Source organism: Centruroides vittatus, unplaced genomic scaffold (assembly GCF_030686945.1).
Source record: "Centruroides vittatus isolate TY-2023 unplaced genomic scaffold, ASM3068694v2 scaffold_2569, whole genome shotgun sequence".
Classification (NCBI taxonomy): domain Eukaryota; kingdom Metazoa; phylum Arthropoda; class Arachnida; order Scorpiones; family Buthidae; genus Centruroides; species Centruroides vittatus.
In genome coordinates this window covers 1,195,689-1,214,709 of record NW_027122690.1, presented here as the reverse complement: position 1 = coordinate 1,214,709, position 19,021 = coordinate 1,195,689, and the positions used below count along the sequence as shown (strand labels likewise).

General features: G+C 29.4%; 2 protein-coding genes across 2 annotated transcripts in view; one reads left to right on the top strand and one right to left on the bottom strand.

Annotated features, from left to right (window-relative positions):
• The window catches only part of LOC136987722 (ATP synthase subunit d, mitochondrial-like), a 34,064-nt gene extending 28,478 nt beyond the window's left edge, over positions 1-5,586 (top strand). Inside the window, exon 5 of the mRNA XM_067285489.1 lies at positions 5,311-5,586. Coding sequence (XP_067141590.1) covers positions 5,311-5,463 — 153 coding nt within the window. The 3' untranslated portion in view covers positions 5,464-5,586. The remainder of the gene's footprint in view (positions 1-5,310) is intronic.
• Positions 5,587-8,074: 2,488 nt separating this feature from the next.
• Positions 8,075-12,118, bottom strand: LOC136987708 (ATP-sensitive inward rectifier potassium channel 12-like). The gene is made up of 3 exons (XM_067285477.1): positions 12,099-12,118; positions 11,861-11,984; positions 8,075-9,760 (listed from the first exon to the last, which is right to left on the bottom strand). The coding sequence occupies exon 3, from the start codon at positions 9,725-9,727 to the stop codon at positions 8,396-8,398; it is 1,332 nt and encodes a 443-aa protein (XP_067141578.1). The 5' UTR covers positions 9,728-9,760; positions 11,861-11,984; positions 12,099-12,118; the 3' UTR covers positions 8,075-8,395.
• Between the last annotated feature and the right edge of the window lie 6,903 nt (positions 12,119-19,021).

The following is a 19,021-nucleotide window of genomic DNA, read 5'->3' as shown; positions in this document are numbered from 1 at the left end:
GGCGGCAAAATTTTCCTCTGCCCCGGGCGGCTGACACCCACGCTACGCCACTGCTCTAAACCAAACTCAAACAGCAAAGGGATTTTTGACTTTTCTTTTTTTTATTTATAATAAACAAATTATCCAAAATTATGTCAAATAGGTGTATATCAGATGGGCTGTATTCAATATTATTTGGTAAACCAAAACGTATTGTAATTATAAAAAAGGCTCTAACAATGGCCCTTTTGTTGCCAGGCCTTTATGACATATGTAAACAGTTGGATGTTTGAAAATTTTGTTTTAATTTCCCCTAAGATGTTAGAAACGTTGATTTCACACACACACACACATATATATATATATATATATATATATATATATATATGATTTAACTACACAGGAATTCTCATTTTTATATTAGATCATGTTCTCAAAAACTGTGACAAAAAGCAGATCATGTTTATTCATAGCTACAATATTTAACTGAGTTGGAGTAATGTCATGAAATGTTTCAAAACTTACTGTATTTACTCAAATGTAACATATACTTTTCAGGTATTAGTATCTTTGAAAATAAGGTGTGTCTTAGATTGAAGTAATATATCATAATTAGTGATCTTTAGTGTCATGTGCATTATTTCTCTGTCAATGGAGGTCACTGATTCCATTTTAATGATTTTATTTATCAATGATTTTAATGATTTACTTTAATGATTTTATTAAATCAATATTTGTAATACCGAGTATTTAAGAAATCAATTTAGCCCACTCTCATTAGTCTATTACAATAATGTTGTAACTTATTTGGATGAAAATCCCAGAAAAAGAAACGTTGCATTTCCAATGCCTTAAATGACACTAAGGGTAATTGCATATGGGAAGATGTGAACATCTTATCGAGTGTTGATTTATAAAGAGCAAACATGGAAGGTAGTTTCCAACTCCACTATCACAGAAGATAATGATATATAGCTTATTTTTCTGTGCAATAAATGCTGATTCTATTGACAAAATTTTTGAGCTGTCTATTTAAAAAAATCCATTAGAAATTAAGGTGTGTTGTAGATTCAGTGTTGTCTTCTATATGAATAAATATGGTATTCCAAAAATTTGTTTATTGATATTATTATTTGCTTAATTGCAACTTACATAATTGAATCTATAATACAGACCTAAGCAAACAAAAACTAATACACAAGAGGGGAAAAAATCGGATTCGTTACAGGACTTGATGGTTGTGTCTTACATCATGTGATTTCAAATACTGAAATCAGTCTTCATGCTTTCACACTCTAGTCTGTTTTTGTTGTTATTCTGAACTGACAAGTCCAAGCTATTAAAAATCCATTAAACAATAGCATAGTATATATTGTAAGTGGATCTCAGGAATGGAAGAATGAAACAATTATTCATTTACCTACAATTGAATTATAACAGAAAACTGGAATGATGTAAAGAATAAGCTGATCATGAAGACAGAAGAAGAAATCAATAGTATAGTATTGTTTCTGATATATAGTTCAAGTTAAGCAATCAAAAATTGGATTGCTTGTATGATAGTTTTTGTTACAGTAAGTTAGAAAATAATTCTACAAGATGACAGCATAAATAATCAGTGTTAAATTATACCAAAATATCAGTAGTTAAATCAAAAAGAATTGAGATACCAAATAAGTATCATGCCAGCTATCAATTAAAGATGGACAGTCAGCATTATTAATTTAATATTACCAATTGCCCTTTACATTGAATAATGCCCTGTTGAAACCACATTATGACTTAATGATTATCTTGAATTTCTGATCTAAAAAAACTGTACTCAAGCATCTAAATGAAAATAGAAATTTTTTGAAGAGCAGAAGTAAGGAGAGAGCAAAAAGCAATTTAGATTATTTGCAATAAAGATAATTTTTTCTTTAAAATTAATGTTTTATAATAAATATTACTTCAATATTAATATATTAAGTATAATTGTGTGTTAACTGTTAAAGTAAACAAAAAAAATGACATTGATTAATAGGTCAAGAACTACCTTGCTTTTAAGATATTTGTTTCTTATATATATATTATTTCTCTGTGAATTAATGTACAAGTAAAATTATTTATGTAATTGATAAAGTCATGGGATAATTTAGTGATAGCTGATTTTGATGTGATATATTTACTTGATCTGAAAGATTTAGACTTGTTCCCACGTGAATCGTAGAAATACGTATACTCAATAAGACAAAGGAAGCCATTATATACTGTATAATAGCAGAAGTTTTATATATTATGAAAATTTATTTGTAAATAAGATTATTGTGTTAGATTTTTAAATAATTTGGGTAAATTCAAGAGAAAAAATTTTTAGACAAATTCCAAATGATTTCGTCTCAAACATTCTTTCACAAATTTTAAGCAATACTTTCAAAAATATAGAAACTGTTTTGCAATTAGTAACATGAAAAAATTTTTGATATTTCAATAATATGGAATTACATAATTTAAATTTGTAAATACACCAAATTCCTGCTTGGAATTAAAACAATATTATGTCATGTTTTGCTTATTATTTTATAAAATATTTAATAATTAATATTTTTGAAAGACAAGTATTTTTAAAACAATAAAAGAAATATTTGTATATCTTATTATATTTCTATTATAATTAAAGATTGATATCAACTGTACTAAAATTTCCTGCAATTCTAGTACTATCTTTTAACTATAATATTACAAGGAAATTGAACAATATAATACTTTATTTTTTAAATAAAAATAGCAAAATTTTAATATGTATGACCGTTTAATTTGAGAAGTATTAGTATAAATTCCTTTCTTTATGACACTTCAAAATCGACATTTTTTCAAATGCATTTAAAGTAATATGCAGTGACGGGAAAAATTTTGTAATCATTTTCAATATTAGTATAATTATTATTAAATTAAAAATAATAATAATTTCAACAAAATTTGAATTAAAAGACATAATTAACTTAATAATTAACTACTTATAAAATGCTATGTACTTCCTTGAAGTAGACAGTTGTTTAGACGCGTATTTTATCACTAGCATTTGTTTAAATACTCGTTCAGAAATATAATCATAAATTTACGGAAATAACAGGTAAAATATGTTTTTTGGAAGAAAATATATGAATTTATTCTTCGGCAAAAGATATGTGCTTTCTTAACAGTAAAAAAAATAAATTAAAAAAAATAATAATGATTTACATCTTAATACTGTAATAACTTATCAAATTTTAAAATTTTATAAATAATAATAGTGATGAAATTTGATTTCTGATATGAGTTATCATTTGATATTAATTAACACATGTCAATGGAAGATCAAAACTTTAATAGCATAAACGTAGTTTTATCTGTACTGTTCTTGGACCGATAGATTTAATAATATAAAGTCTAAAATATAAATGGTATATTTACCGATGACCAAAAAGTCACGTGCACCTACATTGTATTATTTGCAATGTAGATGTGTTTGGCAACTTTTTGATTCCCCTATACCTAAAAACAGAAGAAAACCTGAAATATATTTGAGTCCAAGTGAGAGCGAAAGAGCTTTGCTTGTTAATTGATATTAATATAAAAATATATGATAAATTATATTTTGATTTATAATTATTAAAATATCAATATAAATTTATAATGAATTTTATAATAAACTCCAAGAATATAGGTATAGAGTTACAGTAATATTTCATAAGTTGTTCGTGGCCTTCAGTTCAAATAAACTTGCATAGCTATAGCAGGTGCTTAGCTAGACTCCATACTGTTTGCAAAAAATAGCTGTTTTGACAATGTCTTTAAGGTTTCACTGCCTGTTTTCAAACTTGTTCAGACATTAGCTAACCAGAAACCATTGTTCCTGGTTAGCTAATATCTGAACAAGAAGGGCATAACATTGCTTTTCCAATTTCTACTCTCTTGATTTTTCCCCCATTGACTTTCATTTGTTTTCCTAAAATGAAAAAGAAGTTGAAGAAATGCAGATTCTAATAAGCAACATAGTAAAAGCTGCTGTGATGAAAGCCATTTGATTAAATACATCACAAAAATGGCTTCCAGGATTGCTTTAAAAAGTGGTATAGATGCTGACAGAAGTCTTTAGGTAAAGGAGGAACTAGCTTTAGACATGATACGGTGTAAGAACATCTGTATGCTTTATAATAAGAATTGTGCCTGAAGTTTGGTTTAGTTTGGCTCTACTAAATATGTATCTTCTAACAATATTATTGGTTTATTGAATGATTATTCATTTATTTTTTAATAAAGTTAAAATTTTGAGAAGGATGATATTTGTAATTCATCATTCTTTAATTGTTTTAATTTAACATTATAGAATAGCCCCTTTTTATATTCCCCAATCAGATATATCAGGTCTTTTTGTTTTCTCCCAAATGTAAAGCTGCTTTAGCCAATAATAGATAGATACATCAGTTATATCTGTGCCACCTGATATATCATTTGCTTGGTTTGTCTCCCTATATGCTCCATATAATGGGACTATTGTACTTTCTTACTCTCTTACTCGGTAATTACAATAAAAATATTTGAAAAAGTTTACTTAAAGTATCATCAAATAATTCAAAATTGAGAGTGAAATAAGTAAATAAACTGAAAGTATTCACATTACATATTTTATGCTCATTGAGTATGTGTGTGTTGTAATTTAAAGTTTATAAAGATAGCTAATGATTTGTATTTTGGTTAATTGAAACAAAAATTCACTTATCGTATATTTTCGCAGATAAGACGATAGTCGAATCATAAAAAAAGGCTCCCAAAATCCGGGGTCGTCTTTTAGGACGGATACAAAAAAATTAGATTGAAATTTATATAAATTAAAACCATTATAAAAAACGGACAAACCGTAATTATTTACTAGTAGAGAGTAGGGCATGTCCACAAAATAGAATAACCCATACGACATTTTTGTGAATAGTCAAGGTCATTACCCGAATGCCCGAATCGGTGCGAACGTTTGCAACAATAGCGAGGCAGAAAATAAAATTTGTTCATTCAAAAAAATACGAATAGGACATAATTCCGTATATGCTATACAGTATTATTATCCAAATGATGATCACCGATCTAAACTAAATTCATAGGCCATTGATAGTTTGGGGGTCGTCTCATAGGACAGATATATGCTAAAACTATAAAACTTCGACAAAAATTTATACCTCGTCTTATCTGCAGAAATATACAGTATTTAAATAAGTGAATTTTTATTACTGTTAGTCAGATTCTTTTATCAAAAAAAATCTTCTTAATGACACTTTTTTAATAAAATATCATTGACTTATGAACATTTTATTTCAGCTTGATTCTCTGAAAGCAATAATACCATTTGAAGAGATGACCATGGAAGATTTTTATGATGCTTTCCCACAATACGTCTTAAATCCAAAGAATCCAACATTTTGGCCACATTCATTGGAAGATTTGGAGAAAGCAAATTCTCAAAAAGTGTAGAATAAAAGTAATAAATTGTAACTTGATAGTTATATATAATGGAATAGATTAAATTACATAATCTTATTGTAAATTGTTTAGAGATTAAGTTGTTTGAAATAAAAAGGAAGTTGCAAAATTCTATACATTGATGCTTTAATTCTTAATTGCATACCACAATTATTCTTTTGTATTTTTGTATTCAATTATTCCATAATTAATTTATAGTATAACAGTAAACACAGAAATTTATTTGATTTTGAGTTGTTTATATATATATATATAATTAATTAATGTATTAAAAATACAGAAGTTTGTATTGTAACTATAATTATAGTTTAACATTTGATAAGAGTTTATATGTGTCATCAAATAATCTTAGATGGAGAAAACATCTATATTGTGTTATTTTAACTCTAAGTGTTGAATTTCTTAAGTGTTCTAATTTTTAATAACTTTGGATTAGTTTAGCTATAATAAATTTAATCAATTTTCAGCTTGATTCATCCAAATAATAATAATAATATTAATAATAATAATTGATTTTGGCAGTATTAAGCTTAATATATTTGCATTGATTAATTTTAATACTTTGCTCTTAAAATTTTTAAAAATACAATGATATTTAAACAAAAATACATTACTAAAATGCCTTAAGTCCTTGAAATGTTTGAGGATCAGTTGAGGTAAACTTCAAGACAAACATCTGTTACCTTTTAATTTAATTCAAGGTCACCTTGTTTATAAAAAGATGTTTTTTTGTAAGGTATAAATAAGATTTTCTATGTATTTTTTTTTAATATGTTAAAAGAAATATTGTTTTCAGAGGAAATGTTATTGAGGAATAGCACTTTTAGTTTTCGTAAATCTGTATACCTTGGAGCGATATAAAATGAAAACAAATTAGACAAATTTGGAAGACATAATCATAAAAAATAATCTAAGGAAACAAATATTTTCCATCAGGAAATTTTAATGGAACAGCTGTCATTCTTAATGAACTGCATCCTGTATATAAACAAGTCTTCATAAGTATATTGTTAAGAGCTAGATTACTTTGAATACACTAATTTATGGTCGTTTAGTAGTGATTCATGCTTGCAAATAAAAATGGATTATTTAATTATTAATATAATAATGGAATTCAGTTTCAATAAGAAAATATGATACAGGACAAGAGTATCAAATAAAATTTTTTAACAATGAATTGAAGTCGTGTATCCTTGAAACAGCGATTAAAAATGAATTGGATTGAATATATCTATTCTGTAATTCGAAAATATGCATACAAGAAATACAATTATCATCATATTCTAGTTGAGAATTTTAATGTAAATAAATATATAGTTTAACAATTGATATATACAGTACGATCCAAAAATAATTTCGAAAGACCATTGGATAAAAAAGAAGCTTAGTCATCTTATTGCAAAATCTCTGATCCACCTGTGATTTTGACATCTTCCTTTTTGATGACAATACATAAAATAATAGTATTTTACACGAATTCATATTTTGAATGGGGATTGTTTTTATGCATTAAAAACATTGAAAAACTTTCAAAAAATATTTATACTTTTAATTGATATGAAATTACAAACTGACTTTAAATACATTTACCATTATAAGCAAAGAATTTCTTTTATGATAAGGTCTTATTTTTATAGTAATTAATATGAATTGATATTTGTAAACTAATGATTGTTATTTTTTGGTTATATACACACAAAATAATGACTGTTACAATTCGCTTGAAGCAGATAAAAGCATAAAAGAATATAAATTACGTACTACTACTACTATAAAAATTTAAATTAAGCCTTTAACAGCTATCTCAAATGTGTAATATATCGTATTGTTCCGGATGACAGAGCGGTTAATCTCTGTAAGATCTGAGATCGAATGAGGATCCGGTCTCTGCCCTGGTCAAATCCATAATGGGCTTGCTAAAAAAAGGGCCCTCTTAGTGCCCACAGGGCAGAAAGAGTTTTAAAAAAAGACCGTATTGTTCCGAATATACAACCCCAAGTTTCAAGGTGTGCTTCGTATAAAGGGACAACCGAATATAATGCAGCCTTTATTTTTACATCTGTAGAATCGCCTACAACAGGGATGGCGAACCTATGGCACGCGTGCACAAAGTGGCACGTAATGTATCATATGATTTCTGTCTTTTTCAATCATTCTTTCTGTTTATCACCTGATCATCTTTTTTTTTCAATCAGATTTTTTACATTTATTCGAATTAAAGCGTATTCATTTAATTTCTTTATTATCATTATTCGAAGTCTAAGACATTGGCACTCATTAACATCTTTAAAGCTAAGTATGCTTACAATATGGCACGCGGACTCAAAAAGGTTCGCCATCCCTGGCTTACAAAATAGTGCTGCATGTTTGCCTCCGTCGCCCGTCCCGAATTTTCGCGCTGCCTCACAATTATTGATTCTGGGCATCAGTGGCGTAGCGAGGGGGTGTATCATGCACCGGGCGCCACTCGCAGAGGGGCGCCCAAATGGTCTCCAAGACAAACTATATGTGTTTCTGGAGGGGGGAGAGGGGCGCCAGTTATGTTCGCTACGTCACTGCTGGACATATCGCAGAATCATGCTTTTGAAACTGAGTCGAATGATTTCTTATTCCCTTGTTTAGCTGCCGAGATGTTGAGCTTCGTTTTTCAACACGACCCATGTTTGCCAATTTTTCTTGTGTAAAAACTACGTAAAAGAAATACCGCAGAGTAAAACAGACTTTTAACGACGGTGTTGCAATAACACTACGTATAAGGGTAATTTTATATGCCAATTAGAACTTGCGCATAGTAGGCTACGACTCTTAGAAGTAGATATTTCGAAAAAAGGTGGTACTGTATTCGGAATAATATGGTATTTTTAAAATTATAGTCTATCAAAAATTGATTTGTAACGCATCGAGCTTTGTTTTATGAATTAATTTAACATTCATCAATGAAAGGTTCTTCGCCATCTAATGTAATTCCACGCTGATGTTGTTCAATGTTAGAAAGGCATCTTCTTATCGGTCTAGCCGAACTTGGACTTTGCAAGATTCTAGGAATATCATTAACCATTCTTTGGTATTCATAACACATTTTGGCACTGCAAAGAGGAGTCTCCACTTCTTGAGTACTATTGAATTTACTATAATCAACTAAGTATTCTCCTGTTTCTTTACGAAAACTTACAACCTGTTCGAAACGATGACCCCAGAGAATTTCGTTTGGGAGGTATGAAGATCTGGCTTGAATCGACTGACCGGTGGACTCAATGGTTCCTTCTAAAATGACTACAATTTCGTATCTCTCTCTCAACATGTCTTCCGCAGAGAGAGCGTAAAAAGGGCTGTTGCTGTCGATTTGATGTACAATAGTAGCCGGCCAAATCAGAAAGACACGATCTGCACCCTCGTCAAACTTCAAATCTAAACTTGTCTGATAATACGGTATGATTTCTCCCTCGGCTGTCGTTTTCCTTCGGATTAACTGAGCACTTACAGTTGCACCTATAATGTGTGATTTTCTCATGTCTCCAACTCTGAAAGTCAAGCAGAGTTTGCCATCTCTTAAACATATTGTCGCGTAACGACTGAACATTAATGTCTGGGAGCGTTTTTTAGGTCTGGATAATTTAGCAAACACAATACCTGCCATAAAACATTGGATCATAACACCAGTCACGGACTGTATAGCCATAATAAAGATAGCTTCGGGGCATTCTTCCGTAGTGTATCTGGAACCGTATCCAATAGTATGTTGTGTTTCGACTGAAAATAAGAAAGCGGACGTAAAAGAATTTAAACTTTCTACGCAAGGTTTCCAATTGTCATCCACGGGATCCAGATCACCGTGAGCCATACAGATGAGCCACCAGATGAGGGCAAAACTAAGCCAACTAAGAATAAAGCCCATTGCAAATACCAACAGATTCCATCTCCATTTGATATCTACTAAAGTAGTGAAGATATCTTGCAAGTAGCGTTGACTTCTCTTGGATAAATGAGCTTTAGATAAATTAACCACGCCATTTTTCAGCACCACACGTTTTCGTATTCTTCCCGGTATTATTTTTGTCTGTTGATATCTAACCATGGAGTTTTCATCTTTGCTTCCTAAAGATGGGGGATTGATCGATGTCGGAGATTGATCATCCAGTGGAGTGCAAGACGAGGCATCTACGTCACCAACATTACGAACACCATTTGGAAGAAGTTCTTGCCAAGGAGCTCCATTTTCCCCGCCAAAATACCTGTTTGTCGGTTTGCTGCTCATTTTTACTTCATAGTAAAAATGTGGAACAGTTCTCTGCACGGAAAAAAATACGTTTAAATAAATAAATTTCTGGAGAAAAAAAATTCATTCATTAAAAGTGTTATACAATACAAAGGCAGAATTATTCCGCTTTTATTAGCACGTTACATTCTAATGTACAGTACATCCTCATTTAACTCAATTGCTTTATGCATCATTCAATTTTCACATTAAAAATAAGGGGAGAAAGTGTGCAAAACCCTTTTTTCTTTCAAAATAAATATTAGTTTAACACATTTAAATCTGATAAAATTCATCTACATAAAAAAAAGGGGGTAAAGTAGCCGTAGGTGTTAGAATTTTAAGTAAATAACGTTATTTCGAAGGTTACATAATAATTAAAAACGTAGTTTCGAAACATAACCCCGTTCTTTAGCTGCCAACTTAAGATTTCTATTAACTATAAAATTTCATTAGATTTTTACGTGTAAAATCACAATACATTCTCCGAAGCGCACTTCTATCAAACAGTCTATTGTTTACGGAAAGGTAGGAAAAGAAAGGAAAGGAAGAAAAAAGAAAAAATTTAATGCCTTTTTTTCAAGGTCCCTTCCACGCAAAAAATGATGGGAAACAAGAATAATAGATTAACAATAATTTCGATTGTTGGAATTTGCACTTTTGTTTGAAACCTTGACACCTTTCTATACCAGCGTTTAATTTTGTGCATTGTATAGTGACTAAATGTTAAATCTACTAAATAGTTTTTAAACAGGAAGGCAGATGAGATGATTTATGCACTCATTGTTTAATTTCGTCCACTTCATTGTCCATTCAACTGCGATTTTTTTCAATGGAAGTCTTTTAAATGGGGTAAAAAACTCGACGTCGCGCTCAATTTCCAATTATGCAACTGTATGATTTCCCTCCCCCCTCCTTTTGAAAAATCCACATTTCTCCAGAGAATTTTTTTAAAACCACGAATTAATGTCTGTTGTTTAAATTAAACCAGATAATAATGTTGTTTTACTGCGTGCCTTTTGACCTCCCGAGCTATAATTCTTACTGACGTTTAAATAATTGGACGACAAACATATTAATGTTTCAACACAACTATCAGCTAGAAATTATCTTTAGGCAAGTGCGAATTTAAAGATTTGTTTTTACTGATGCCGTAGAATTAATATTTGTTAAACCCATGATGTAATTTTCCATGTCAAAATGTCTTATAACCTCGATGATAAATCACAAAAACGTTATTTAAAGGATAAATATTCCCGACGTCCAGTCATCATCTGATCTGGAATAAATTTATCATTCAATCACACGGAACCAATCTGTTACACTGACGTCAATTGTATGGAAACAATTTGTTCTGTCGAACCGATACCGATTAAAAATTACGGAAATGTCAACAAAATTCCAAGTTTTCGCGTGTAATCTTAGCCGTTTCGGTAGTGTGAAATTCGAATATTTTGCTTTGTTAATCATAATAGATGCAATTAAATTCTAGAAAAACGGGGGTAACAAAGTTTTAATTATAACGAATGAATCTGCAAATTTTAGTTTATTACATATGCAAATTGCGGGTTAGTTTGCAATATCCATATTTTATTTTACTTTTATTATTGTCGTTCGGGTTACAATATAGTATCTTCGGGCGGTTTTAAAATCACGAGTATTTCTAGAATAAAAGGATTTTATTCTAGAAATTTTCTATTACAAGTTTTATTTCTTCCGTTAAATAATTTAAACAATTCGAAAAATTACGATTTTGCACGCAGTTTAAAGTATTTTAATAGGGTATTAAGTTTAATTCCAGGTAAACTTAACGTTTCTTTTCCTTTAATTTACAATTATAAAACATTAAAAATTATAGTTTTATTATTATTATTATTCTAGAGAACCCTATAAACTAGTTCACGCACAGTAAAAATTTATAAGCAAGTAGTTTTAGATATTATCTTATCGAAAAGACGTTTGCTATAAAACACTAAAATATATATATATATAAAACAATTTAGATTATGTTTGCAGCATTTTGATAGGTTAATATATAGACTACAGGCATTTATATAATTTTTAAGAACATATAGAGAGGCCGGTATGCTAGTTATAGTGTATAGCAACAAGCGAAATTCAATATTTACTTACGGAGATTTCGGTGTTTGTAATGTCGTGAGAAAGGGTGATTGGTATATGAAGATCAGCCGGAGTCTTCCATAGCGATAGACGAGTGCGTAACGCCTCGCGTTCATTCTGCTATCTGATTGGTCATCTGAAAGGAGGGGGACAGAGAAAAATAATCAAAAATTCATTCATCGCTTCTCGAATTAACTTATCAAAGATACAATAAACCCGGTGGACGCGTAAATTGTAATGGAAAGTCCACCTGTTTGTCGAACAATGCGCGTGTTTGTTTTTTGTTTTGTTTTCTAACACCAGAACTGGTTACGTGTGTTGAAATGTATACAAAATACATAAAAATCGAACACGTGTATCTTCTATAGATCGGCTCTAATTGTAATTTTACGCTTTAAATATAAACACGTAACCAGTTTTATTGTTTAATATGAATTAAAGGAGAAGCAACAATACGTTTAAAGGGAAGAATGGGAAGATGGGGAGGAAAAACTAAAAGAGTTAAGTAGATATATTTAATTTCTCCTACCTGATTTTTTCTATAATTAATTCTTTGTTTGTAGTATTCATTATAATAAATTATTAATTTTTTTTTTTTTTTTGCTGTGGTGTTGTACCTCTTCACCCGAAAATTTCGACGCATGCTCGTCATACATCGTGTTTATCCGGTTTTCCACCTGACTCCCACCTCAAGCGCGTGACCTTGACAGACGGTCACGAGCCTTCTAGTAAAAGTATTTTTCATCCGCGTATCTGGCTCGACGTCACACGATGTTTTCGGACAAACTTTCTCGACGTCACGTGACACAATTCGGGATGGAAAACAGATGTTATCGATTCGCTTCGTCTTCCGATGGTGATAATTTTGGCGTCGAGCGCCATCTTTTGCCGTTTTTCGTTGATAGGAGAAAAAGGGAAGAGAGGAGCCACACACACATCCTTTCCAAAATAATAACAGCTCGTATATCATCATTACTACGTCACATCTTGACATCCTGTGCTCCCGTTTCTAATTATGCCCATAATTTAAATCAAAATAATTAAAGATAAATCTTTATTACTCGGTTGTTTTAAACGTCCCCCGCGGATATTAGCGCCATTTCTCCCGTTTAAAATGGCGTCTAACAATACGCAATATATTTTTTTAAAAGTACATAAAATATACACGTGTTATCTAATTATAAAATAAAGATTTTAAGTACGTTTTTTCCGCAAAATAAATCACTTACACGCAACGATGACGTCAAATCTGAGTAATAAATTATCAAAAAAAAAACGTAGCGCCATCTGTCGGTCGCCATATGAATTAAATATGATTATTTGTATAGTATTTATAATTTATAAAAATATTTATCACTTTTTAATCTTGAAATTATTTGTTGCAAATTAATCTAATATAAAATTTACAAATTTTTTTTTCTATATTATTCTATTGTGTTTTCCTTAAAGCAGTGTTAATTATTTTATTGTATGTTAATGATGCTAACATGTATATATATATATATATATATATATATATATACAAATATATTTAATTTAAATAAATAAAAAAGATAATAATCATTAATTTATTAACATCAATTATATTTAACAAGTATTTGAATTGATAATATTATGCAAACAAGTTAATATTAATAATAACAAGAGAAAATATAAATTTATGTCAAGGTTAAGATCAACAAGGTTAACTAAAGATGTAAGATTATCTCTTTATTAGTTTAATTTTTATTTTTAAAAAAATATTTTAAAATTCACTTATAAACATATCCTTATTATCTTTAGCTCAATCTTCCTCTCTAAAAAAAAAATTACAGTATGTATTTCCCTCCCCCCTTGAGTAATCTTGACATTTATCCAATTTAGATAAAGTCTTATCCTTCTTGAGTGATTTACTGGAAATTTATTAGTATACAGATAAGTAAACTGAATATTTGTCTTGTCAGTTGTTAAAGAGAATAATGGAATTTGGTTATTATATGTACAGTACTGTACACATTTTGCTTTTGGATTATCTTTTACATTTATAAGAATTACATAATTTCTAAATTATGTAAACAGTTTTTTTTTAAATATAATTAATGTTATTTTAATAATTGCCATATTAAGTCATTTATAACAATCCAGCAATTTGTAACTATACTCAATTTAGGGCAATAAGTAAAAAGAGAAGTAATTATTTTTGTTGAAATGTTTTGGATAGGATGGTTTTATTTATTTATTTTATTACTACATTTTTAAAATAATTTAAAAAAAAAAAAAACAATATAAAATAATAATAATAATAATAATGATGATTTCAGGACAAAAAATATATTAAAATTTTAAGCAGCTAATTTTTAAAAGTTATTATTTAATATTAAAAAAGAAAAACGACTAATTAAATTCAAAATTTTTCTGGTAATTTACTTTAAAAAATATATTAGATATAAGCTTTAATTATGATTTAATTTCATAATTTATAACAAAAATTCCCTTCCAGAATATTTTCCTTCTCTAATTTTAATCGTTGAATAAACAAAGAAGAATTTATTTTAAGAAATAACTTAAAGAAAATTTTATTATTATTATTTTTTTAAAATATTTTAAACATTTATTAACTGTGGTCATGTTTATTTTAATTAGGGTCATCTTAATTTAGAATTATTGCAAAACACGACCCGTCATAATGTAAATATTTGTAAATAACTCCTTTTACTATTTTTTTTCTAATTTTTTTTTCTTGTTTATTGTCTCGTTTTATATTGTTTATTGTATTTTCTGCATCCTTCTTTGTCTTAAAAAATTCTCTTATGTTTCTTCGGGTGTATCACGGGTATTTTCCCCTAATCTTATCACGGATGTAGTTTTTCGTTCATCTCGAAACCTTACCAGATATCATCTTTCTTTATCTTTTGCGATTATTTTACAGAATTTTCTGTAGGTTTAATCGGCCCACAAGTAAAGAAGCCCACACAGTCCAGTTTGTGGGCGTCCGAGACCTACAGAGAATCCTTACTAAACGTGATTTCTCATTGAATGCATCATACTACCTTTTTTGGGAACTGGTGTCATTTGCTAGAGAAGCCGACCAACTTAACTAATTTTTTTTTTTTTTCCTGTCTTTTTCTCGTTATTTCTTAGTCAGACGGCTTACTAATGTAAAAATTTGCATTTTCATTCGTTTAAATATATTTTTAAATAATTACTACGAGGTTAAATAATTTATTTCGCGTGTTTTATTGTAAAAAATTGACGTTGCGTAATGTCTCCATCTGGTGAGGAAATTTTAAAACTTGGATGATTTGTTTTTTTTTCTTTTTACGATCAGAAAAAAAAATATTTAGATTGAAAGTATTTGGAATTTTTATACATTTATAGCGGTTATAAAAATAAGAGAAAAAACTTTCCATATATTAACGGGTGAATGACTGGAAAAAATTTGCTTTATACGTAAAATTTCCGTATATAAATCGTATGGAGTGTTCCGTCACGTGATTAGTAATGCGTTTAATCACGTGACTATAATAAAAACTGCAAAATAAGCAAATAAATAAAAGAATTCATTCGACGAAACGTATAAAAAACGTTTATTTAAAATAATTTATAAAATTTAAAATCGGTCGAATTGCATAGATCAATTTTTTTATTTTATTTTTTTTTAGTACAAATTATAAAAATAAGTTTACGTAAAATTAGCATTTTGTTAAATATTAATTAATTTTTTAGAGTAATAAAATCATTAAAAAAATTAATTCAGGAAACATTTACGAACAATAGCTCTAATTTTTCTTTGTAGGGTAGCGTGCCATCTATCGTTTAAAATAACGTTATTATTTTCTTCTCAATTAGCAATAATTACTAATGCACATGAAATAAAGTAAAAGGAAAAAAAAATAAATAAAATATAATTAAAAAAAGATACATCGAAATAGGAGAAAATAGTGAAAGTGCTCTTGACACAATTACTAAACAATACTGAAGGAATTTTAACAAGGTGTTATTAGAAAGGAGAGAAAGAGAGAAAGAGAGAGACAGAGAGAGAGAGAGAGAGAGAGAGAGAGACAGAACTGCATCCTTGGGAAAAAGAAGGAATAGTTTTATTCCCATTATCTATACTCGTTTATCCTGAGGCCATTTACGTAACGCTGACCTGTTGTTGGGGTGAATGTCTCGAACGTTGGTTCCTACACTCACTTGTCCCACTTTACTCGAACCTCATTCTGAAAACCAACGGTTTGTTCATTAAAAAAAAAAAAGAAAAAGAAGAAAAAGAAACTCCGCGACTTATATATATATAAAAATAAAAAAATGCCGACACTAATTTAGTTTTATTAAAAAGATTTAAATGTTTTTAAAATTTTTATTAGTTACATAATGGTAATAACATTTTTGTAGGGTGTGGTTTAATAAATCGTAGTTCTGCTTCGCTTCGTAATTTTGATTAAATGACCTCAAAACCTTTCAATGGAAATACATTACGAGAGAGAGAGAGAGAAAAAAAAAACAATATATTGGATATGGTTATTATTAATAAAGCAAAAAACGACAGAAGTTTCGTATAGACTAATGCGTTATCTCCTAAAAGGGAAATCTCGCGCTTTTGCGAAACGTAATAGCCTGGTTTCGCCTTATCACATGTTTGCCCATCTCGAGATTATCTGCAGAGATGTAAATTTTTAAAAAAATAAAACGAAAAACATGTAAAATTTATCATTAAAAAACAATTTATGCCCATTTTTAAGTCTTGCAGCCGCTGTAAAAGAATGGCGGAGGTGTAATAAGTTCGCGTGTTACTCTCTCCGAAGCAGTTTCTCCCCCTAACAATATAGATATTGTTTTTAATAAAATGATGACGATGATGATGATGATTTTATCATCATAAACACGAACGCCATCTGTGGAGTAAATATGAAATTACGGGTGATCTTTTACAACTGTTTACCGGCCTCTTAAAAATATGCAACAAATTACAACTGGGGTTGAGATGTTACCCAGGGCTGTTTGAGAGGAACCACGAATATCTTTAACCACGTCACGTTTTTCACTGCATCTTCTCCATGGCTTATCTTGGTCACAGATCAGTAATTGATGCCTCCTCGTATAGTTAGTTACCTTAGCCATGTTGTAACATTAGGTTATTGAAATCCAATGATTATTTTAAAAGAAGAGAACGTGAGGTTTACATTCCAGACTGTCAAAACAGTTAAGCGATTTATAAAGTGAAAGGAGATAGTTAAGGAAGAGAAGCGGTTAAAATGCAATTCCCGTTGTCTTAACACGCTTGAGTAAGATCGGTTAAGTAAAAACGAAGGAAACGGTTGTAAATTAACCGATAAAAAGGCATTAATTTTATTAAATAAACCGGAAAATTAAATGCAAACCGAATTACACAATTAATGGCGTAGCGTCATACAATACGGTAACCGTAGTCCGAATTTATACCAAATGAAAGTCCGAATTTATACTTTAAATGCTGTATATTTTTTTATCATGACAACAATCAGTTTTTGTTTTAAACGATTATTTAAATAAAGACGTAGGTTAGTAACCCGATAATTTTGTTCGAGTATTGGTCATGATGACAGAGGGATGTTGGGGTGTGACAAAACAGGCAACACGAAAGAGATGACGACAGTGCAGGATGTTCGTGTTCTTCCATGTGGAAAATGATGAACAACAAAAACATTTGTTGCTTCTTAATGACGTTATATCGATGATTAGAATAAAGAACCACCGGTGTTGAAATTTAGATACGTTCGGATTTAGCGTGCAATTCAATAGTTTTGCCTTGATTAAAAACAGCTTTGGTCTATAACTCACGACTTTAAATAATGATCAAATTTTAAAAAATATATATATATAGTCACGTTGCTAAATTATTAAACAATTACACGACTAAACTGACTTTACGTTTCATCACCAATTACGTAATCTTTTTTCGCAAGATGAAGATAGGCCTACATTTTCCATTTAATTAAATTTTCGCCAGACTTCTCGAATTTCCTGAATATTACTTAACGAGATGAATTTTACAAGGAAAATTTTCATTCCCAAATCGTAACATCTTGAACTCCGGTTTTGACCCGCAACATTTTACCATCTGCTCTTTTCTCATCTCCCTTCTTTATGCATGATCTAGTATTTAGGATAAATTATTCCTTCGCTTATTAAGTAACAGTTAATTCTAGACAATAAAATCGTGAAAAATGCATACATGCAATGCTTTAACATTAGAAATGGAGTTGTATAAAATAAAATAAAAAAAAATTCAAAATTTCGTAAAGATTTATCACAGTTTTTCTTGGGAGGAAAGTTTTCCATTTATCACTTTCGGATATTTTTCAGATCGTTTGCCTTTTAAAGTTTAAGACTTCTTTCCTTTCGCTCAAATGTCGTAAATCACAGTCTGTCCTACAATTAGATTCAAAATTTAGGACATAGAAGATGAAAAAGAATAATTCTTCTAGGTCGAAAGCCTAACAAAATTACTTGAATAGATTCGTGGCGCTTTAGGGTCTTTCCTCTTAAGCAGGTGTTCATCACAGATGGTGGTGCATTAATTTTCAGTTTTAAAGATATCTTTGCCTTATATATATATGTATATATATATGTAATATACGTGTTTCCCTTTAATCTCGTACTTCTAATAATAGAAAGTAATAACATGAGTTTTATTTATAGAATAAAATTGAATTAATCACCTTTTATATTCCATTACTGAGACTATGTTTTATTGATTTACTGAATTAGAATCTAGAGCAAAAAGAAGAAAATATATATATAGAAAAGCAAATTAATATTTAACCATAAAAGATTGCTTAGAAGAAGTACAGGAAATATATCATTTAATTTTGTATTTATGATTACCAATCTTAAAGCGTTTTTAAGAAGTAAATATTATTTATTTAAATATTTATACTGTACTTAGAAAAAATTCGTGTTAATTAAAATTTATTATGCTTACTCAGGAAGAACTTTAATATTTTTCTAACCTACTTAACAAAATTTGCGACATTGCTAAAAATTGTTTTAAAGCATTAAAAATAGGGGAGTCTTTGCTTCTATCTATTGCAAAATATTCTAGATAAAACACTAGAGGAGATAATTTTATATATTTTGATATATTTCTCCTTACCAAAATTGCTATTTATTTATCTTTAGTTGGGAAGGGTTAAGATAGAAATGCAAACATCT

Coding starts and splice junctions, on each gene's coding strand:
- LOC136987708 (XM_067285477.1), bottom strand. CDS start 9,727: ATGAGCAGCAAACCGACAAACAGGTATTTTGGCGGGGAAAATGGAGCT.